Below are 25,142 nucleotides of genomic sequence, written 5' to 3'. Positions count from 1 at the left end.
AATCTGTTTCTCACTTTCATAAATCAACGCCAATTATTCTCATTACCATTGCAACTTCAGTTGTTCCAAAAAAACAACTACTCGCCAGCCTGAACTGCTACACCCAATCCAAGTTCATTAATTTGATTGAAGACATAGTTTCGCGCCAAGGTTCAACGTCCACAACTTCTGCCACCTACCAAAACCTCTTCTCGCTGAACTGTTCGCCAACTAAACGGGCTGCCCGGTGCTAATCAAATCAATTATGTCTCCTAGTTTATGACCGCATAAGTGTACGCACACGTAAGCAATCGACGCAGCTCTGATTATCTTGGATTGTGCAGATCTCCAAGGCACCGACCGGGGAGCAGAAGATTCATGACCCGCATCCTTCTGCAGAGTACTTCTTTCTTTCGCTTACAGTTACACACTTTATGGGCCAATTAAAGCGCAAAACCTACGCTCGGGAGCCGAGATTCATTCGCCCAGGTTTATCGAATGGCTCAATTTCCTCCTTGGACACGCGATGAGCCACAACAACCGGTCGTCGTCATAAGTGAATTCGCTATTGCCTGGAGGTCTTGGTGCCGATTCCAGTCGACGACTCGCGTGATTTCAAAATTGTGGATGACCTTCGGCTGCAAAACGCCACCACGATCTAAACGAGGCGTGGTTAATGGTCCATTTGATATCATTTAGGCACATTCATAGAGGTAGTCAGACAGACAAACGTGCGGCAGTCGGAATTTGGCAAATTATTTGGCTGTCAACAGCAATCACAGAAGAAGAAGCGTGCAATAAAAACGATATTCATTCCATTAACCCCCATTATTGAAATTTATTTCGAAGCGATCGTACATCGTTTGGGAAATGGGCGATCCACGAAAAAGAACTAAATCGATTAATTGAACCTCGTTTCGTTGAATGGAATAGAGCAACGAGCTTTTATTGACCGTATTATTCCTCCATTTAAATGTCAAATCGACGATAACTTTTATTACCAAACAAATCATTATTCCGTTTTTTATGGAGTAAGGGATCGACTGCGTTACACTGGAACCTCAATTTGCGAACTAGATCGGGGGTTCGGAAATTGAATCAGTTCGTGAAACCAGGTATTGCCTTTTGTCTGCTGTTCGGAATTCGGATGCTCTTTGTCCCCAAGGACTTCATGAAATGTTGGCCTTAGGAACTTCCTACCTAGATATTTTGAATTCCGGGCGTATTTTAGAGCTTTATCTTCGTCGGTCTTGGGCGATACTTCTCCAGTTACTCCGAACTTTACTCCGCCAGATCCTCTTCCACTGCGTACAGTCAACGTATTCATGATAGTCCACGAAGTCGCCGACCTCGCCTTGAAGTCTGCCGTATTTCACACACTTAATAATATTCGCATACGGGCATATCCTTGCTATCTCTCTCTTCAGCGACACGAAGGCCTTCTCCACTGACCTGTGGACGATTCCAAGAAGAACCGTGTGATGATAGTGCCGTTTCATTGCACGCCAGATCTCCTAATAGCACCCTCGAATGCAATGTTGAACAGTGAATTCGAAAGTGCGTCTCCTTGCTTCAATCCGTCTAATGCAGCCCACAGACGTTCAGACGGTTTGACCAACATTGACTCCGCCCCAAGCTAGTCAAACCAATTTATGTTGATGCAACCGTTTAACTTCAAAATTATAATTCCAGGGATTTATCTAAATTTACTCAGGGATTTCATTAGGACTTTTGTCACGGCTTCATCCTTGGATTCCTCCTAAATTCCACCAGGAATTTCTTCAGCGATACTTTCTTGTAATTTTCTACAGATTTCTCCGGGAATATATTCATAAACTCCCCAAGGGATCTCTTAAGTAATTCTTTCAATGCTTCCTCAAAGAATTCCTCCAAAACAAATCCTCCAAAGAATTAATTGAGAATTCCTCCAGGAATTCCTAAACAAATTCTTTCAGGATTCTTTTCCTACGATTCCAACAGGAATTTCTGTAGAAATTCTTATGGAGATTGCTCAAGGAATCCGTCCCAAGAAATCACTACAGGGATTCTATCAAAAACTCTACTAGGAATTTCCACCATAAAGTCTTCCTATCGAAAATCTTCCAGTGATTCTTCTAGTGATTACCCTAGGAGATCCACCACAGATTTCTACAGATTTTTCAATTGATTCAATCATTCTTCCAGGGGTTGTTTCAGGGATTCCTACTCGATTTTTTCTAAAAAAAATCAAACATTCTTACTGAAATAAATGCATAAAATTAGTTCAGGAATTCTTACAATGATTCTACCTAGAAATTCTCCAAACATTTATCAAAGAATTCCTCCAAGGATTCTACCAGGAAGCTTTCAGGGATTCTACGAGAAATACTGTAAAAGATATCACCAAAATTACTTCAACTGGATGCCACAAATGTAGTTTGCAATTTTTTGAGAGGCTCCTCCAGATTATCCTCCGGAGATAATAAATTATTTTATCAATTCTTCCAGTGTTTCCTACAATGATCAAGGAAGAATCATCCTTGAAGGGAGGATTCTTAAATTAATTTATCCATCAATTCCTTCCAGTATTTCCAGTATTTTTTGTAGAAATTTTTCCAAGAAATCCACCAAGAATTATTTTATGGAATCCTTTAGAGACTCATTCAACGATTGCTATAAAAGTCCTGCCAAAAATATATTTAGGAATTTTTCCAGCGTTATCTTCGTTATTCCTCCAAGGATTCCTCAAGATTTTTCCAGAAGCTTTCAGTGTAATTTCTGTAGGAGTGATATTTTGGAATTTTGCACAAGCTTCCTGGCGGAATAAAGGAAGGAAGAATTTTGAGTTCAATCCTTCGCGAAATTTCTGGTAGATTCTCTCGCGAAAATATTGCTGGCTTTTATGAAAAAAAAAAAAAAAAAATATGTATGTGAACTCTTTGCAATTTTTTTGTGTAATTCTGTGGAATAATTTCTGTTAGCCCAGAAAAGGTTGTAAGAAGGGAAATCCTAGTAAAATCTCCAAAGTATTGTCTGGTATGATGGAAATTCTGGCGAAACTATAGTGATATTCCCAGTGTAAACCCTGGAAGAACTTTCCGTTTTCCGTTCCTCTCTCAACAAATTACTGGTGAAAAAGAAAGAGAAACTGGTGAAGTATCTGGAGGAATTTCTGGTGGAGATTATCTCGATTCCGCCGAGATTTTTTCTAGAAAAAAAAGGGCTAGAAAGGGTTTTTTGAATTCCCTGCAAAATCACTGGAAAAATATTGGTGGACTTTCTAACAGAATTTCTTATGGAATCCTTACGAGAATTTCAGTTGAAATCCTTGAAGGAACCTCTGGTGGAATCCTTAGAGGAATCCCTAGAGGATTTATATGGAGAACTTTTAGTTGGAATTCTTAAAAGAAATCCTAGCGGAATTTTTGAAGGAATTTCCAGGAAATCCCAGGAGGAACTCCTGATAGAGTCACTGGAGGATATATTGGTGGATTCCCCAATTACTAGTGAAATCCTTTTGAGAAATTTCTGGTGAAATCCCTGGAGGAATTCTTGATAACCACCAAGAAACCCTGGAGATATTCCGGGAGAAATTACTTGAAAAACTCCGAGAGAAATTCCTTGAAGAATTTCGGGATTATTTCTTTAAAGGAATTTCGTAAGAAATCCCTTGATGAATTCCGTAAATAATCCTTTTAAAATTCCGAATAAAACTTCTTGAGGAATTCCAGTACCGAAATCCTAAAGAAATTTCTGGTAAAAGCCATGTAATTCTTAATTTAAGTAATTCCTCGACCTTCGAGAAACCTTGGAGATATTTCGGGAGAAATTCCGAGAGGAATCCCTTAAGGAATTCGAGGAATTTCGACATACATACATTGATTAATTCTGAAAGAAATCTCTTAAGAAATTTCGGTAGAATCTCTGAAGGAACTGCTGATAGAATCTCTAGAGAAACTTCTAATGGAATGCCCTTAGAAACTCCTGATGAAACCTTTGGAGGAATTCCTGATAAAATCCCTGGAGGAACTGCTTATAATATCCCTAGAAGAAACTCCTTATGGAATTCCTTGAGGAACCCCTGATATCATTTCTGAAGGAACGCCTTATGTAATCTCTGGAGGAATTTCAGGTGGAATCTCTGATGGAAATCTTGATGGATTCCCTGGAATGACTCCTAATGAAATCCTCAGAATAAGTCTGATGTAAGCCCCAAAGGTATTCCTGGTATAACACTTTTAGGAACTCCTGATGGAATCCTTGGAGTAATTCCTAAAGATATTATTGAAGGAACTCCTCATAGAATCATTGAAGTAACTGCCTATGGAATTCCTAGAAGAACTCTTGATGGAATCTTTAGAGGAACTCCTAATAGAATCCATGGAGAAACTCCTGATGAAATTGTTGGAGGAATTCCTGGTGAAATCCCTAGAGGAGTTCCAGGTGAAATCCCTGAAGAAACTCCTGATGAAATCCCTGGAGGAATTTCAGATGTAATCTCCAAAGGGACACCTGATGGAATCTCAAGAAGAACTTCTGATGAAATCCCAGAAGAGCTTTTGATGGATCTTTAAAGAAACTTCCAATGGAATCCATAAGAAACTCCAAGATTAATCCCTCGAAGAACTTCGGGATACATTCCTTGATTAATTCCGGGGGAAATCCCTTGAGAAATATCAGTGGAATCTCTGAAGAAACTGCCGATGGAATCTCTAGAGGAACTTCTAATGGAATCCCCTTAGAAACTTCAGATGAAACCTCTGGAGGAGTTCCTGATAAGATTCTTGGTGGAACTCCTGATAGAATCCCTGGAGAAACTCCTTATGATATCCCTGGAGGAACTATTCATATCATTTCTGGAGGAACTTCTGATATAATTTCTGGATGAATTTCAGGTGAAATCTCCAAAGAATTCCCTGGAGGAACTCCTGATGAAATCCTCAGTAGAACTCTGATGGAAGCCCTAGAGGTACTCCAGGTTTCTCAGGAGTTCCCTTTAGGAACTCCTGATGGAATCACTGGAGAAACTCCTGATGGAATCCTTGGAGGAATTCCCAAATATATTATTGAAGGAACTCCTGATGTTATCATTGGAGTATAAAATCCTTAGAAGAACACTTGATGGAATCCTTAGAGGAACTCTTGATAGAATCTCTGAAGGAATTCCAGGTGGAATGTTAGAGGGAACTTCTGATGGAATCCCTGGAGAAACTTCTGATGATATTGCTAGAGGTATTTCCAATGGAAACCCTAGATGAGTTTCAGGTGGAATCCGCCAAGAAACTCCTGATGGAATCCCTGGAGGAGTTTTCAGATCTTGCAAATCTTCGTAAAATGAGGTTTTAGTGTACTAAGTTTTTTCGTCGGACATTTGCCTTCCGTTTAAAACGGTGGTGATTGGAAGTCGATTCATCCGCTGGAACCGCTCCTCGGAGGAGACATTCGCCTCGTAAATCATTCCTCCACACAGTTCTCACACACACACACGAGCCGACGACTTAAATTCTAATTCCCCGGTCTGTCACGAGAGTCTTGGTTGGGAAAATTTATTGTTTTCGCTTTTCTTGTTCACTCCTTTTTGCGGAAAACTCGTAAAAACGGCGCGCTGCTGTCTCGGATATTATTTAAAAGCTATAAAATTATGTTCACTTTTACGAGCAGAGAAAGAACTTTTTCCTTCCAGCAGGACGACTGTGGAAAAGCATTTTTTGGTTTGACTCATCGCCAAAAGCCGTCGTCTATCGACAACAACAACAGAGTGGCTCATTGTATGAAAGTTCTGTGCAGTGCAATTTTTATTACCTCTTGCGATCAACTCTCGACAACAGAGGGGGAGAGAAACGGAGAACAGGTCGTCCATACAGAAACTATGAAAAGTCATGGATTCGCCGGCTTAAATTGGTCGTAAAATGAGATTTATGCGTGGTAGAGTAGAGCTAAGGCACTCCCCGACACGATGGTAAAACACTATAAATCAATTGCATCGACGGGACGACCAACGAAGGGGCCAATGGCGCAAAAGTTAATGTTAAATCGGATCACGGCACAGTACTTAATAGGACAATTCCCATTCTTTCACGTATGCAAAATACTTTCTCAATTCGTGCAGAACTTTTTTCCGAATTGAAACTCTCATCGAACGAAACTTTGACCATTAAGGCTCTCTAGTCGAAACAGTGCCGGATTTGGGCTTCGGTAGCACCGGATCTGATCTCTTTACGGGGTCCATTAGTAGAAAATGAGGGTGATGTGCTAATATCCGTCGTATTAAGCTTCAATCAGTGAGAACATGTTATTTTCCCTGTATTGCAGTAAATTTTACTCATACAAACTAATGCCAAACAATTCTTTCCCTAAACGACTTTCGCATTGTGCAATAAGATTTTTATAAATCTTGATCGTTTATTGGAAATAATGCAAAGAAATTATTGCTTTCCGTTGCCTATATTCGTCGTACCCATTCTCATTTCGGTCGCAATAAGTTTTTATTCGTCTCACAACTAATGGCTCACTGTGATAAAGTGAGTGATCAAAATACAACTCTTCAACATCTTAATAATATGTTTTACTAGATTATCTAGATCTACGGGAATCTCCCTACCATTCCTTCAGCATGATGAAATATATGGATTTCTTTTCAAATTCATTGGCGCCATTCGAATACAACCTTAACGTATAAGCACAATTCCTATTGACCGAATAATCATGACAGCTGTCCACAGTGCAGCGAAAATACCACAATCAAAGGAACAGTTTCCTACGTTGAAAATCACGCACACTTAGATGCGCACAATTTTTTGTCCCAATCAGACCAGTTGAAAACTTTGTTTACGTTCTCAATTTTATGCGGTCGTTGTGGGATTTTCGTAAATTATAGAAGTTTTACGGCGTGTGATTGGAATAAAATCCTTCAGTGAAGATGTAAGAAGTTGTTCCATAGTGTATATAAGTGCCAGGTGAAATAAGTCACACAAAACGGCGGGACGAAAATTGAATCGTAATGTGGCGTGCCCCATCGATCGTTAGTCAGAATTAGCTCGGTACGTCTTCGTCCATGCGATTTCAGTGATTGAACTAAAGTTATTTATCGAAATTCAGCAGTATTATTGTAATTCGTAAATTGCACTTGGAAATGAATCTGTATTGTGGGTAAGTTCGTATGTCCGCCGAAGTTAAACATTTTATGACGAATAATAACGCTTGCGACGAACGGAAATATTGCGAAGACCAAAGCTAAATTACCTTGATAATCTATCCACTTGGGCTAGTAATTTAAGTTTCGGGAATTATGTTCAAATTCTGAAGATTTTCAATAATTCATTTTTTTGTATTTTACTTTAGCTTCTGACGACCCTCCAAATCCGGGCCTGAGTCGAGAGTCATCCCAAATTCCCATCACTTCCCGAAGCCATTTGACGAATCCCTCTAGGGAAATATCTTTTCGGAATTCGGAATAAGTGTTTGCCAATATTGAATACCAGTTTCAGAATCAGGCAACCGGCGACGACGAATTGGGATTGGCTTGGGGGAAAATGGCTTTCCGTATGCATTTATCGAGAGGAAATTCTCGCTGACGACGACGACGGTCGTAAAGGGAGACCCATCACGAGCACATTTTTCCCTCCTTCCGAAGCCATCGTCTGCTGTTTTTGGTCTTTGTAGAAACCGTCTCTTGTGGCTGGGGATGGGGACCCTCGCCGTTATAAATTGCAGAGGATTTTTTGATTAAAACTCTGCTTTTCCGTCCTTCATCCAGAACATTGTGAAACGACACGCTACAGCGGCATCGGGCTTTTGTCTTGAGACTAGGTGGGCGGAAGAAAAATGGAGTGTCAGGTGTAGTACTCTCTCCCATTTCCACTCCAACACCTCACCATGAAACCATAGTGCCGAATTCTGTCAGCTGTACGATCATTTTTTGGAAAACAGAAAGAACCATTTTACTCTAAATCTCGTGTCATAAATCTTTCAAGAAGTTCGCGGCATTCATTGTTACAGAAAATCCCATTAATTTGTTGTAGAAAAAAAATCTTCTTCTCCAACGCATCACAGCAAAACCTGTTGTAATCGAGTATCCTAAATAAATTTATCGCTTTCTCACCAAAAAGACCTGACTCACAACTGTTACATTTTCCTTCCACGGCTTTGAGTGGGCCGCATCAGAGTCCGATGAAAAAAAAAATACGAAAATGGAATCCCCGTAGCATATGGCGGAGAACAAAACATTTCAGAAAGAAACCAGAAAAAAATCGATAAATTACCCGCTGTACATCGAAAACTTTCTTCGCTGCTAGGTTCTTATCTAGCCCAAATCACGGCCAATCAAAATTGTTGGTAACTCGGAGCTCTACTTTCTTCTCTCCTGCTGGACAATACGCTTACAACAAAGAAGATAGAGTTTCACCGAAGCGAGGTCAGAATCCCGATCCCTGACCAACCAGATCAATATTTATCGGTGCTGTGACCGCTTCCAAGTCGATCACCTCGAAGCCTGGGACTTCACTATAGAAGCGATCATCTTCACAATTGATGATCTGTTTTCATCCCTCTCTCTCTGCTGCAGTGCTTTTCTTTTCCGCCCTCTAGCTCTAGGATGATATAGTCCGAACCGTCCGAATGATGGAAATTTACGACTTTTATTATCCCATTTGACACTTTCCTCTCCCACGGGTGCTTGGAGCGGTGAAAATTCTAAGCGCTATGCCGATCTTGCGATACGGGGCATTTCTACGCACATATAATGTTTTCACTCACAGCATTCAGGTAATGTGATACTCGTCACTGTGGTGAACGATTTTATTTCGATGTGGTTACGCATCTTATCGTGGGTGATCAAATCTGATCTTTTTGACATGGATTTGTTATTAATATAGAATGAATTTCCCATTCATATGTATAATTATCTTCTAATGTTAGACTGGATTCAAATATTTTGTCATATAAGTAAGCCTTACGTAACTCCTGGTAACTAGGTCCGTGGATCATGAGCAAGAGCATGAGCATGATTGCTACTTCGTTATTGCAAGAACAGCTCACACAGGGAACCAACAGACGCTACTCAGGATGAACAGCAGCTTCAATGTGTAAGAACTGGTGCTCTCATTAGTATAACAAACAATAACGGCGCCGGCTGCGTCTGGATGCAGGTCAATTTAGGGAGGGGAAGGAAATGTTGAGGTGTTATTTGCTGGAAGCCAAGGAGTCCTCTGCACTTTCACGAGAAAACACCAGGTGTTTGTAAAATGGGAAAGGTTTGAATAGTAGAATTTGTCTTGGTAAATGACACGTTTTATCTTAAGAGCCCTAGAAGTAAACCAGTAATAACGTATAATTTTTGAAAATTATTTTATCTCTTATGCGTTATATGCTATACGGTGCTGAGGTTTGATACATGTTGTAATCTGTGGATTGACAACTATTGTAGAATGAATTTTTCAAATTATTTAGTTTAGCACTCAAAAATGGACAACATGTGTGAGTTTAAATCATATCTGAACAACAAAAATGGTGACCTTTGTGGTCATGCGAACAATGTCACATCGTGTCATGGGGAGTGGGTTCAATTCCCGCTTTAGCTGTTGAGCCTTCCTTAGCCGAGTGATTAGAGTCCGCGGCTACAAAGCAAAGCCATGCTGAAGGTGTCTGGGTTCGAATCCGTCGGTCCAGGATCTTTTCGTAATGGAAATTTCCTTGACTTCCCTGGGCATAGAATATAATCGTACCTGCCACACGATATATGAATGCGAGCGGAATAAATCACATCAGAGGAAAATTCCAGCAAAAATGAGTGTCGTCACAACTCCGCGAGGCCTGTATTGTTCGGGCGGGTCACTGAAGAGTTCTTTTAAAGAGTAAGTAAAGGTAAGCATAGAGGCAAAATAGAAAGAGTACCACGATAATTCTCGAATTTTGTTGCACTTATAATCGAATCGTTTGAGGACCTGTATTGAAAATTTTGAGTTAAATTTTTACTCCTCAGAAAAATTTCAAAATCGCCTCATTCCTGAGAGTTTTGGTGAATTGGTTGAGTTTTGTAGAAACTCGATGTTCTCGAAAGAATCAACATGGTTAGTGAGCCTGCTCTGAAACATCACAAAGAACCAATGATCGGGACTAATGTGGGCTTCATGGCCGAGCGGTTAGTTACGTCAGGCAGTTAAGCGTATTGAGTCGTGAGAGCTCCACCCCACTACCCCAAACGCAACTACCCCGAATGGGTATTTACCCCGAACGCCAATACCCTGAATTTTTCAGATTATAGTATAATAATTTGTTTTGTAGGCCAAAAAAGGTCAACTACACTATAATATAGGACTAATGACGGCTCGCGTGTGTACCTTTGGAGATTTTTCTTTCTTCCATATGTTAGTTGTTTTTCAGAGTTATACTCTTAGTGATTATTATTTCATTTTCCTAGTATTTTAATCATAGACTTCCCTTCCATGTGAATACAGGTCGTTGTCGTTGATTGATTTCTGAGAATGCCGAACGTCATAACTGCAAGTATTTCATCAGAAATTAACCCTCCTTTCTAAAATAAACTGTTCTTTTGAGTTATCACTGGAAACAAAACTAGCCACTTAATATACTTGTACTTGCGTGAGAATCTGATAATTCTTTTTCAAAACGGAATTTTCTCCAAGAGTGTCCAAGAATATTGTTCTAGTTATTAGTTAGGCTAGTTTTCCGAGTTTAGCTTCATTGATGTTAAAGCTGTAATAATTTTTATCATGAGTTTTCCCTTCTTTTAAAAATAGGCTGATTTTTTGACTTATTTTGTCAATCAGGTTTCTTAAAGACAGATTACTAGTTCCATCCCAAGACAGATGTCGGGCAGAATATTTTCCATCTTCTTCCCCTTTTTGGCGTTTTGTCCCTACTAAGATAGCTGCCTTAGTGTAATATGAGTACTTCCCCAGTTATTCACTAAGGATTTTGCTTTAGTATTCAGCCATTCCATGAAAAACCGATCTGGTGGGTCTCCGAATTCCGTGAAAATTTGCTATTTTGTTTCTTATCCGAAATAAGGATACACGTATATTTGGATTTTTTTGATTAGGGTGACCATTTCCGAAATAGGGTGACCAGAAAAATCGCGATTTTGCAAAATTTTTATTTTTAAAAAAATTATAACTTATGAATCGTTCGACCGATTTTCAATCTTTTGGGACGAAATGAAGGCTAAAGATTTTGACTTTTCTGGAGAAATATGAAATTTCACTAAAATTGTGTTTTTTACATGAAAAAACTCAATAGTTTCCGTTTTTTCGTGTTTTGAAGGCCTCGGGACTAAAGGGGCTATCGCTGTTCTCATTTTTTCTTGAAAGTTCAGAAAATTTTACGTATACTGTCAAATTTTCAGCGATGTATGTTTTTTTAGTTTTTGAGATATATTTTTTTTGAAAATAAAAATCAGTCATTTTTTATCGACACACTGTAGGTCTCAGCGCATTAGATTTGTAATGTTAAAAAAAATTATAACTTTTGAACAGCTTAACCGATTTCCAATCTTTTAATATGGAATGAAAGCTTAAAATTTCAACTATTCAGACAAAATATAAAAATCTGATAAAAATATGTTTGACCGTGAAAAAATATAAAAATTTCTTATCATATTTTTTAAACATTACAAATCTAATGCGCTGAGATCTACAGTGTGTGCCGATGAAAAATGACTGATTTTTTATTTTCAAAAAAATATATCTTAAAAACTAAAAAACATACATCGCTGAAAATTTGACAGTTTACGTAAAATTTTCTGAACTTTTAAGAAAAATGAGAGCAGCAATAGCCCCTTTGGTCCCGAGACCTTCAAAACACGAAAAAACGGAAACTATTGAGTTTTTTCATGTAAAAAACACAATTTTTGTGAAATTTTATATTTTTCCCGAAAAGTCAAAATCTTTTGCCTTCATTTCGTCCAAAAAGATTGAAAATCGGTCAAACGGTTTAAAAGTTATATTTTTTTTTAAAATAAAAATTTTGCAAAATCGCGATTTTTCTGGTCACCCTATTTCGGAAATGGTCACCCTAATCAAAAAATCCAAAAATACGTGTATCCTTATTTCGGATAAGGCACAAAATAGCAAATTTGCACGGAATTCGGAGACCCACTAGATCGGTTTTTCATGGAATGGCTGTATTAGTATATCGTGCGCCAAGAATAATTTTGCTTAGTAGCTTCACTTTATCGCTACGGTTGTTTAGGACCCAGAACAAAATAATATTATGTGTATGTTTTGTATTTAAGGAGATTAGCTAAAGCATTCCCAAACCAACCAAATTTCTTCAACAGTGGATCATTACTCAACGTATTAGTCTTCTGCACGGTCATATAGAACAGAATTTGCAGCGATAAACTCACAGCGACCGTTTATTTCCGTCACTGCGAAAGATAATCATATGTCGGTGGAAGGACAACTAAAAAACTGTGTTATAATAATATTAGATTTTTCCTTCTTTTTTAAATTAGGCTATTCTTCAATGTATTAAATTATTCACGTTCAAACTAGAATGCCGTAGTTGATCGGGCAAAGCTCGGATCTAATCAAAGATCTTATGCTCAATTATAACTAGAAAGTTTGTTGATTGAAATTTTGCATAAAATATCGTAGAGATGCACCATGGAGCATCAATGCTTATTTCGTACAAGAGAACAAACAAATATTAAAGTATTTTCCCAACGTTCGGGGTAATAACCCATTCTGGGTAATGCAATTAAGGGTAGTGGCGTTCAGGGTAACGGCATTCGGGGTAATGGCGTTCGGGGTAGTGTTATAGAGTCGTCAAGGGATGTGGGTTCGATTCCTGCTCCATCCATTGAAACTGCCATTTCCTTGAACACCAGTTCCTCGAATGCTAGTTTCCCGAATGTCAGCTCCCCAAATTAACCTTTACCCCGAATGACCCGTTTCCCCGAATAGTAGGGTGCCGGTACCAATGGTTGTAATGTACCAGTAGATTGGACCATGGAATAAAACGTACATATTTCGATAAAAACGACATGCGCTATTTTTGGTGAATAGATCGTCTCTAGTTTAGTTGGTTCGCCAATTTCAGCTTTTTATTTTATCAAAATAATATGCCCAAACAATAATTTTATCACTCTTTTTATATTTTTCCCATGAAGTAGAGCTAGAAATCTTTTTGTTTACGTCAAAAGATCCCTGATAAGGCTCTTCGTTATAATGTTATGATTTTTTATAGCTTAGGCATCGGCACCCTAATGCAGTTCAAAAAGGTGTCAGAATAGTCTTCAGTGGCAGGGTCGTGAACTAGGAAAAAACGATACGTTATCAAAAGAAGAAGATATTCGTTCATTATCCACTAAACCAATATTGTCAAAAATGTCGAGCACGGTAAAACTCTGAATAACCACCAATCAAGTAAAGAAGGGAGCATATCACATGACCGGTTCGTTCACCACCTGAATGGGTAAGAAGTTATGACAACTATGAGTACAAATAAGTGTTCGGGGAAATGGGCTATTTGGGGGAAAAGAGGTACTCGGGGAACTGGCGTTCGGGGAAACGAAATTCAGGGAAGCGACTTTCAGGGAAAAGTAGCACAGTCCTTTAATATACGACTAATAAAATGCTAATAACCTGAAAAAAAAAAATGAAAATGAGTAGCCAAGTGTGTTTTTGGGTTCATTCTGGAAAAAAGTTTAACAGCAGAAGAAAAAAAAACAAAAAAACGAAAAAATCAACATATGAAAACTTTACGAACCAAACGTCGGTCAAATTTTAGACAAAGTGAGTGAAAGATGAGGTGAAAGTGCGTCAAAAGTGAGTGGAGACAGAAGTGAGTTAATAATAAATCTCATGCAAGTCAACAGACGAAGAGTCAATGGAGGGTTTAAAAAAATCGTGTGTGATTCATGACTAAGTCTAGCAGTAAATCGAGGTAGATGAGAATGACAAGTGAATGAATGAAAGTTACGTAAAAGATAATTAAGAAGGAATGAACGATTGAGATGATTATGATCATAATCCAAATGGGTAGGTCAATGTATCATGAGTGAGTCAAGAGAAGGTAATTCATCCTCAGTTAGGGTGAATACAAAGTGTATCAAAAGTGAAGGAACTCAATAATTAGCTTAGTGTGATCAAATCGATAGTGAACCAAAGGTAAGTAGAGCAGAAATTGAGAAAAGACAAGAGTGACATAAAGGCTGTGTTGATAGACTCGAACACAAATCTCAATCAATGAGCACTCCCGCGAGAGCAAACTCATTAGAGATATGCCTCGAAAAGCTCATGCTTGAATCTTTTGTGTCAAATGACTCAATCACACTCAAGCTGGGAAAAATGATTCAGTCCGCCAAAAACTCGTGAAACTGGATGTTGTTGTTAACGCTAGAAAGGATTACTTTAATTCTACCAGACTAACAAGAAATTATTGCTTTGTGTGAGTGGACTGTGGAAAAACGAGACAGTGAGTGAAACAGATGAGTCAACTCAACAATGTTTTTTTAACTGCTGAGTTGGGTGATTGACAACTCATGCATTTAAAATTGCACCCATGAGTTATGAGAAATTGAGTTTCTCACAACACTGCATAAAAATGAGCAGAGAATATGTCGAGTGAAACCAAATAACGTTAGCTATGACTAGAGCTTCAATTATGTTGGTTGAATAAGAGAAGCGTTAGTTCAAAGTGGATTATGGGAGAATCAAGGGTGAGCTAAATAAGTGGAGCCGTGTTCCGATGAAGTGAAAACGAAGAGCATAATGATTATCGTTTTGGATAATTTTTCCATACCTTAAGGAATCCATCCAAAACTGTATGAGTAAAGGGTTTTCATTTCTCGTAGTTTCAATAGTGGTGGTGTCGATAAGCTGATTGCGAAGTATCAAAATTTCAGGTGTTATAGTGGTTACAATAAGCCTTATTTAGCGTTTAGGCGAAGTCCTGGTCTGTAAAGCAAAGACATACTGAACATGTTGGATTTGATTACTGATTTCCATAACAAAAATACACGCGACCTCTGTAGATACAAAAAATATTATTCCTGACACGAACGAATGTAAAAATGTACATTTTGAAAAAAAAAAAAAATACAGTAATAATACAATAGTAATTAAGTGTGAAAGTGGTCAAGCTGAGAAGCGAGGTCTGTTTTAGTAGGTACTTAATACAAAAAAGAAAGAGATAACAGGTAAGACTTTGTAGAAAATCTGAATGAAACGCTTAATACAATTGACCATTGGAAAAAGCGTGAAAAATGCACATGTTCCATATTACATGCCCATTCCATTAGGAGTCAAATGATTTTTCTCTAACTGAGTGATGCTTAAATCCTGAATCCCTGGAATTCATGAACTTTTAATTCAATCAAGGTTATTATTAACATTGATCGAGTCGCACAAATTCTTAAGTAGTACTGTCACTGTCTCATACGATTGCGTCCCGTTGTCTCTTCTATTCGTCTGTTATCTAAAGACAGCACTCCCGAACTAGACTCTAACTTTAAGACAAGATTTGCGTTTTTCAAGCTTTGACTACATCCTTGCAAGTTGCGATATCTGGGGAATGAAAATGAAAAAAAATAAAGTTGGAAGACATCTCAAAAGATTTGCAGTGACCTTCTGAATCAGCACCTATCCACAATACCGTTGAAGGTAAGTGGCTGTCTTTGTGATGTTACAGCATACAAAAAGCTAAACAGACAATACTGGAGATACCGTAACAAGAATTAAAATAGATTCGAGAATATTTTCGGTTAGGAAAAGTTACTCGATAAGCGCAACAACAAGAAACCAGGAATGAATAAATAATATTTAGGAAACCATTGAAAGTGCAACGAAGGCGGTGATTTATGAATGAATTAAGATAATGTGCTCGACTTCCAAGGGCATAGAGTGTCTTCATACTTGCCACATGTAATCCATACGCAAAACTGGCTGTACGGCAAAGAAAATTCGCACTTAATCATAAGTAGTCGTGAGAACACTAAGCTAAGAATGAGGCTCTGCCCCTGTTGGAACGCATCGCTATGGGGAACTTTTGAAGAGAATTCTACCAATATATCAAACAAAGTTTGGATGTGCATTTAACATCTAGAAAAATACATATTTTTGAAACACTCTAAAACAATGAGATATATATGTTTTGTAATTATAAATAATGAAAGCATTTCAATATTTTATGAGTGGATCATGTGAACTAAAAGTCTCGTTGATAAAGACAATAATAATACTACATCGTATGCAATCACTGAACAACGTTAAAAATGACATCTTAGACGCATATTATAAACCAGAAACCCAGAAACCTAGAAAACTAATAATATAGTATATCTTGAATATACCACCAAATCGAATAGATCTCTTTGAAATTCCCCGCCTTTTCGCCCAAATTCCCCGAGCACCCCCTCAGCCCATAAAACAAGCTTAATCTGCCGCAATTACACGATCGTATCCATCGGTTGTGTCGTTGTCTAGAGCCCGCGCTGATAAAGAAATTAATTCCCATGGAAATCGGTATCCTGCATACGAGCATACCAAAACCGCCACAAAGTAACGATGAGGCAGGGTACCGATATCGAGTGCTGCCCCGGGTAACCGACCCTGGGAGCGAGACCTTAATTTATTCCACACGCGGTTTGTCTTCGTGCAGCCGAAGGAAACACACACTCCTCTCGATGCGTTGGAATAAAATTTAATGAAATTGAACATTTTTCTCAAGCCATTCTGGTTTTTCTTCCCGCGCGCGCGCTCAGTCCTAGGCGTGTACGGGAGTTTAGGAGAGGACGTGACTTAAAAGTAAATAACGACACACAGAGTCACTGGGACTCGGGCGCGCACGCAATGGCGGGGAAAAAAGCAGGGAAGAGAGCCAACCGCGGGCGCGCGGGATCATAACTCATGTCATGAGCCCAGAAAGTTGAAAAATATCCTCTCCTGCATTCAAATGCAGTCGGTCGCAACCAACCGAACTGGTGTGTGTCTTCATGGCCCCGGACCTGGACACCGTTGCACGGTGGTTCAGATTTGGGAAATAATGGACACAATTAAGCATTCTCGAATGCTTCAACCAAAGAGGTACCAGAGGAGTTCGCAACGCGTGTAAAGAGACAACGCTCAGAGGTTGGCAGCAGGAATATGATAACTACACGAAAGGTTGATACCAAGTGTGTCAGATCCACCTGATTCAGTTTCTGTTAGGTCATGTTTGCTATAGGCAGTACCTGCATAGGTTAAGGCACTCAGAATCTCCTGTGTTGCGAAATTAGGGTTTTGCAAACATTTAAGAAAACTGCACCTCTGTGCGTCAGTGACTCAGGAAGACGAAGTCTCGTCGACCGGTGAGATTGCATCTTCCTTGCCGTGCCCGCTGCTGCTGCTTGAAGTCGTAAAATAGAAGATGCGACACAATCGCTCTCCGCAAAGGTGTCTCACGGCTCAAGATCCGCAAGCTGCGGTTTCCGAGAAGCAAAGAAAAAAAAAATCACTCGGATCCAGTTCTTCCATTTCATTTGGAATTCAAATGTTTCCGAACCCAGGGACGGGTTTGCGCTCGGTTGCCTGGATGGATGCTGCTGCTGCGTCAGATTCTTCTCCCCCCATCATCACAATCAGCATAAATTTTCCCCTCATCCGACGACCAACAGCTCGGAATTCAGTGCAGAGAAGTAGGCTATGCTCGAATCCAAGGAGGCACCATATGTTGGGCCTTTTGTCTGAATAAAGAGAGCACTTTTTTCCATTCGTTCCATTATCGAATTAAGCGCATGGCCTTTTCCCTGCTTTGTCTTTTTCCTTTGCGCTTTGGACGCCATCCATGCTTATTCCTACTCGGCAGCATAAATCAGTGCATATGTCAAAGCAAGGGGGAAAACGTTACAATGTTGTTGTTGGTTGTTGGTGTGCGAAACGAGTTTTCCCTTCTCTGTTGGTCGCTACCTGGATAGGTTCTCTGTCCAGAGATCAAGTTGGCGGCCATGAGCCGGCCCGAGATGAAGGCTTTGATGCTGCAAAACCGCACGCTAAGCAAAAAAAAAACCGAGGCACAGACAGACGAGGCGGTAAATTGACTTTTGTTTAATCATGTATCCCTCTTGTGACGTGAATTTATAGCACTGACTGCGTGATGGCTGCTTCTTTTTTCTTGCTTTTGTTCCCCGGGCGGGTTGACCGCCATCATGTGTATTTCGGTCAGATCGATCTGCCCGAGGAAGCGGTAAAACATTCTCGATGGGGTTTCTGCACGCAACTGGAGCACAAGATGTAAAAAAAACTTGTTTGACTTACCTGCAAAATCTCCACACACCACTCGGTCGAAGGGATTACTCATCCAATCTGAGAAGCGAGAAACGAAATCGATTAGTGAATTGTTCGATACGAATGACATGGGTGGTTTTTCAATAATCGATGATTTTTGAGCGTCTTTCAGGTTTATGATTAATTTATTTTTCAGTAAAGAAGGTTGAGGGATGAATATTAATTTAAGATCAGTAAACAATTTGATTGAGGAAAATTTTACTGTAATACAGTTAAATCTTCATGATTCGATGTTCCACAGTGTTTTATTTCGGATATTTCAAAAGTCTTATGTTTTCAACATTGTTTCAGTTTCAGAAAATGTATGGCAAATACTACGAATGATGTGAAAATGTCCGGGAGCCTACTTCAATCCAATTTTTCGCCTAAAAGCAGGAACATCCCATATTGAGTACATGCACCATCTGAAAAACTTTGGAACTTTTTTTTTTCGATTTACCTGTAATTAATATGCTACATTCGGGACATATTTTGCTGAAGGTTATTTACAAACGTTATTTTGAGTAAAGAATGAACGTTGCCAACAATTTTTGAGCTCAACTTATTATGCGCGTGAACTTAAAGACTGAAGAAAAATGTATTTAAATATCCTTTTCGATTTTATGCGTATGTTTCCTGCAAATTTACTGATGAAATTAAGTAAATTGTTCCTAAAAAAGTTATGGATTAATTTCAAACTGATTTATTGCTATAAGAATAGTAGAAGATGTATTTGTTTTTGGCAAAATTACTGATTTGCATCAAACGCAACTTTGTCATTACTTCTAACCTTATTCCGTTACAAATTTTGTTAGAGGTTTGGAAGATTTTTTCTTGAAAAAAATCATGATAAAAATCTGTCGTATTTCCTTTTGAAATGTTTCACATAGTTTCTGAAGGAGATGTTGCACACATTTGTTGATAATTATTGATGGTAATTGTGGGAAGATTTGCAGCTTAAATTCTTAAATTATTCATTAAGTTTATATTTTCACAAGAATACAGTTAGTTTTTTTCACATGAAAAATTTATAAGATTTTAACGTAGATTTTGAGTTGTTGCTGGATTCTCAGTTTAAATTTTGCTAATATTTGCTAATATGCTCAATCATTCCCCCAATTGTTGCTTTTGGTAAAATTATCAGCGATCCAAATAGAGATATGGATATTGGATATGGAGATATGGATAAAATTTCGGACTGTTTTTCTGCGGGATTTGTTGTAACATTTGTAAAAATGACGATGAACTCCACAAAAAAAATGCAACAGAGTTTTTGCGGAATCAGGGGAAATATTTCAGCGGACACGATTGAGAGCACTGCTAAGCGAGAGGTGTGCTTTCAAATGCAGTCCGATCTTTTACACAGGACTGAAATGGCTGTCATCCACGAACAACTGGAGTGAAGCCAAAAATTTGGTGCTGATTTGACTGCTCGTGAAAAAATACCGTAAAGCGATTTGTGTAGGAAGCATGGGGCTGTCTCTTTCCTGTTGTTAACATTTCGTGAATTGAGGGCGAACTCTTCGACCCCATCTAGTGGGAGTATTCTGTCAATCAAGGGGTTTGATTTTACAGTTGTTCTTGAAAACTCTCTTTTGTGCTATTGGCAGATGCCTTGCTACAATACAATAGACCTTCATCATCATCATCAATCAGGGGAAATATTTCAGCAAGATCCATAGAAATTAGAACATAGATACAGTGACCCCACGCAGTTGAATCACCCACAATTTATGAATCAGCAGACTCCAAAAGACAAAATTATTATCAAACTTGTCACAAAACATCACAGAATTATTTTTACTGATAAGAAACTAAGTGTAAAAGTAATTCTGTGATGTTTTGTGACAAGTTCGACAATCATTTTGTCTTTTGAAATCAGCTGATTCATAAATTGTGGGTGATTCAACTGCGTGGGGTCACTGTACTTGCATGAATCACACTAATAATTCCTCTAATGATTTCCTTAAATTACAACGCTTAAAACCATTCTTAACAATGTGCTAAAATTTCCATCTAGAATTATGTATGCCTAAAGTTTCTCTATGTTTTCTCCAAAAACTCTTACAGAAATGTCTCAAAAAATACCTGCAAGATATTTCTCATTTTTTGTGTCATAAATTTTTTATGGGTTTGGTAACCAATGTTATCGATATAATGGGAAACATTTTCAGGCATTTAAGTGGACGATCTGATCACACAATCCGATTGGTGGGTTTAGAAACATTTACATGTACAAAACCAATTATGATAAACATAGTATAATAAACTACTTCAACATGTGATGCTCTAATTATACTTTATTTTATTGTACATGGCCATCCAATTCCACCAATTTATTTAAAAAAAAAGTTTTTCAAAGAATATTCGTTCCATGAGTCGATAGTCTCTTCAATATCGACTCATAGAGGTTTGACTGTAAGCAGCATTACTAAATCAGTTTATGAAATATATATATTCAAATGGTAAATAAATAAACAATTAGAACACTCTCAATCTGATACTTCATTCTGGATTAAATAAAACACATTATGATCTGCACTGTGAAAAATCTTCTTCAAAAAAGCTGTTTAGTATTATTTTACTAAAGCAGTTTTCTCTTTCCTTTGTTTCTGTTTTAAGCATGATCAGTCTTTAAGGTTATGACTCAAAATTATGAATCAATCAATGTGAAGATGCATCAAATATTAGTTTAATATTTCTTAAATGACCCGTTTTTTCGTAAAATGATGTAGTTTGAAAAAAAAAAAATGGCAAAAACAGTTTCCAGTGACATGGACGTAAGGTCGAAAATTATTTGCGTGATGAGAAAATTATCCTTCTTTGAACAACTTTTTCAACGTTCTGTATCTTCTTTTTTGTTCTTTGATCTTTTATCCTTTCGACCTTTTATTTTTTGATCTTCTGTTCATCAAAAATGTCGAAGATAATACAACTTGGAACAGAGGCGCGTCCACGTTCGGAACCATGGGTAGGACATACGTTAGCATTTTTTTTTGTGTAGCTAAGAAAAACTTTAACCCTGGACTGGAAATTGAAAATTACTATACTTGAGCGGCTCAAGCACAAAGCGGTATAAGTGACATTTCGCTCGTTTTGATATCAGTTGAGTTAATTTGAGGAAATTCTTCTGTTTCCAAGCGTTCTAACAATATTTTCAGGTGACTTTTCCGTTAAAAAAATGGCATAATTCTTGGAAGACTGTTTTTTTTTTTGGTTCCCACACAATTTTTATTGAATGATAAATTTCTGAAAAAACTAAAAAGTAGATAATCATAAAACTGTTTTTTTGTCACAAACATTCCTTTGCTTCCAACCCCTTAATTTCATGTCAACTGATAGCGACTGAGTGCCTTAAAAATTGGAAATAGAAGAGTGCGAAAAGAGATCGAAAAGAGAGTGAAAAGAGATCAAACAGAAATCAAGAAAACAAAATTAAATCTAATAGGAGCAAGTAGATAAAAGTTTGGCTCTTCATAGCATCTGAGCAGGCATTTCTCTAATGACCTGGATTTTGGAACAGATATGTAATTTCCCTAAAAAATATTGCAGAGATCATCTGAATTCCTCCAATTATTCGAGAAATTTTTCAAGAAAGTCAGAACTTCTCCAAGATTTTATCCAGTGATTCATACATTTACAAAAATATCTTGTATAGTAACTTCTGATAAAACTTGGGTATGTTTTGAAAACACCCTTGATGGACAAGGATCTCTGGAATAACTCCTGGACTCTTAAATAAATTTTAGAATGTTTCCTAGATAATTTGCTAAGATAATAAAAAAAATCAATCGAGTCTTGGGATCGTATTCTGCAGGATTTTCTAAAGAAATTTCTGGAAAAAACATTGGACAGAAATGGTATATAAATTTGTAGAATCATCGGAAGAATTATTGTAAAAATTGCCGTAGTATGAACGTGTGAACATTTAAATGGGGGTGGGTCATTTCGCATAAAGATGTTTCGCATAAGTGCGTTTCGCATACGGACTTTTGGCATAATGGACATTTGGCATAATCAGAATTATATGCCTTCTTTAAAATGCTACCTGTTCTTGTATGAAGCCGCTATATGCGAAACGTCCATTATGCCAAACGTCTTTATGCGAAACGTCTTTATGCGAAATGGGTCACCCCCCATTTAAATGAACTTTTGTAGGTTTCATGTGGATTTTTCGAGAAGGAAACATGTATGATTTCTTGAAGAAATCCACATGAACAAGTGGAGAAAATTCTACAGGATTTCTTGAAGACTAACAAATGGATAATTCGGTTGAATGATTAGTGGAAAATATCTGTAGGAAATTCTAGGATAGTTTTGGAAAATAAAATCACAGTAATACCTGAGGAAATCACTGAAGGTAGTAGCTTCGGAATTTTTAGAACTTTCTAGAGCAAATTCTTAGGAAATTTTTCGAAGCATCCTTAGAAAAATCACTGAAAGAATTTCTGGGAGAAATGGGAGAGACATCTTTGGAAAAACTTCTGAAGAGAACCCTGCGGAAGACCTTGAAAGAATTCGAAATAAAATCTCTATGATAATTCCTGAAGCTTTTCCTCGGGAAATCCGAGACGAAATTTTGAAGAGCTTGTTGAACCCGTTATAGTCTCTGAAAGTTTCTTTGTAGCTTGTACAATTCTGCATCAGGATTCAATGCCAGCATAATAAGAAGACTTTAGATACCATTTTGGTTGGAATAGATACTCTGAAGATCTTCAGTTAAAAGTAAAGACTTCTTGCCTCTACTACTAGTGTGGTTGTTCTAATTTTCTCATTTATTTATAGACAACAAATTGATGAACAGCAAAAATTCTGTGAATTTTTGTAGTTGTTTTTTTCTTTGCACCTTAGAGACCCGGCTATTCGCAAAAGTTTTCAGGAGGAACTTGAAAGATGCTTGAAAAATGCTTCATCACGCAGAAACTCCAACAAATATTTCGCTAGAATTTCTCAAACAATTCTGCAAAAAAAAATCTTTCGAAAAAACGTCATAATCTGCTCTAAATATTTTTATGCATGATGCTACAAAATATCAGTAGGAATTTGATCAAATAATTTTTAAGGAATTAACTAAGAAGTACTTCCAGAATTTTTTATGAATTTTTCAGAAATTCTGAATCAACCAAGATCTTCTAGACAGTGTGCTGTAGGAGTTCTATAGGAATTGCACTGAAAATCACCAATAGATTTAGCAATGCTTTGATAGATTATATAAAGAGAGATCATACTTTCAGAAATCGCAAGCAACATGACACTCGTGCGTGCTGTTTATAACACGATGCGACTGGTATTGGATTAACCCATTACTTTATCCAAATATTCTTCAATAATCTTCTGATAATTATCTATTGATGTTCCAGAAACTTCTCAAAAATTACTTTCAGGATTTTTAAACGGCAGTTTGTCTCAGAACATATACAGGGTTGGCCGTAGATATACTTGTGAAACCATTTATTGATTAATTCAGAAATGGCATAGAAGATTGCTCTATCTGTTTCTATTACGGTACCATATGATCAGTTGAGAAAATCAGGACATTTCATGTTTTTTGGAAAAATGCTCACCGGATTTGTTAAACAATTTCTGCTGAAAAAAAAAAACAATGAAAAACCTTACGACGTTGATCGTGTTTTTTGTTTTGTTTGGTTTAATCGTGGGTAGGACAAACCTTTGACTGTCCTACCCAGATGTTTTCGTGCGTAGTACATGTCCTACCTGTCCTACCCACTTTCCGCGCCACTGACTTGGGAGAATCTATAATCATACATAAAAGTCAGATTACCCATGCGTTTGGCACAACGTATGAAATTATGAACGCCAAATTTGTTTAAGGAAGAAAGGGGAAGTGACATAAAGTCAGACAAAAGTAAGGACAAAGCACTTATTTTCGACCTACAAGAAATCCATGCATATTTTCGGATTTTTATACAAAGTAGGGCAAAATCTTATGAATGGGTCGAATATTAGTGCTATGTCGAAAATTGGTGTTCTTCACAGTGTAATAAGAATGCTTTTGTTCCTAAATTTGTACTTGAATAACGGAGTATACAGAACACATTTCTTTCCCAGGTTGCTAAATCTTTTATTTTTGTACTCAGGTAGATGCACCGGTGGAAGGATGCGATTTATTATTCGAAAGAGTCTAAACCGAAAATTGGTATGCTTTTCTAAATTCAAATCACACAAAAAGAGAAACCTCTAAGTTTGAGCTAAAATTTTGAAGATTCACCTCTAAATCGTAAGCGACATGAAGGTGACATCACAGACAAACAGACGTCACACTCTCATCATTGTCCATCGACCACCTTTTTAACGGTCGATTCAAAAATATGTTAGGTGGCCAATCCGCCACCCGCAGCGCTTGCTTCGTTTTTGTTCGTGTTTGACGTTTACACACTTCCGCCATCTGTTGGCCCGTCGGCCAAACACGCTGACTTTAGCATTGAGCGTACATATCCTCGTGACTATGATTTTGATCGAGATTTGTTCTAAGTGTTACGTCTGTTTGTCTGTGGTGACATTTAAATTAATAAAATATGACCTGCAGTGAAGTATTCATAACTTTAATATTTTAAAAATAATTTCCAAGTTTTAGCATCATTCACGTCAGAATAAATTTTATGAAAAGTTAGTAGAACATCATTTCCATCAGTCCTAATTAACAATAGTTTTCTCTAAATTTTCCTCATTTTACTAACTTCTTTGTTGGATCATAGGTTCATAAATAATCAACCGAATTCAATTTTTTACATGCTTTTGAATATATATTTTTTTTTGTTTTTAAACGGTGTTTACAACACATTTAATTTAAACACTGTTTTGACATAGTCATATAACAAAAACTGCTCAATAACATGAATTTTCAATGAGAAATACATAATTTTACTTTTTTTTTTTTTTTTTTTCAGATTCTGGAAAATT

General features: G+C 37.6%; 1 protein-coding gene across 6 annotated transcripts in view; it reads right to left on the bottom strand.

Annotated features, from left to right (window-relative positions):
* LOC5578718 (homeobox protein abdominal-A homolog) overlaps positions 1-25,142 on the bottom strand; it is a 126,068-nt gene that overhangs the window by 62,926 nt on the left and 38,000 nt on the right. For all 6 annotated transcript variants that reach the window (XR_002498761.1, XM_021838498.1, XM_021838496.1 and 3 more), the window contains one exon: positions 18,213-18,260. Coding sequence is in view for 5 of the 6 variants with exons in the window: in XM_021838498.1 (XP_021694190.1) it covers positions 18,213-18,260 (48 nt within the window). In the remaining variant the exon portion in view is untranslated. The remainder of the gene's footprint in view (positions 1-18,212; positions 18,261-25,142) is intronic.

This window comes from Aedes aegypti, chromosome 1, assembly GCF_002204515.2.
Source record: "Aedes aegypti strain LVP_AGWG chromosome 1, AaegL5.0 Primary Assembly, whole genome shotgun sequence".
NCBI lineage: Eukaryota > Metazoa > Arthropoda > Insecta > Diptera > Culicidae > Aedes > Aedes aegypti.
The sequence above is the reverse complement of the archived record's forward strand: the minus strand, read 5'-3'. Positions and strand labels throughout refer to the sequence as shown.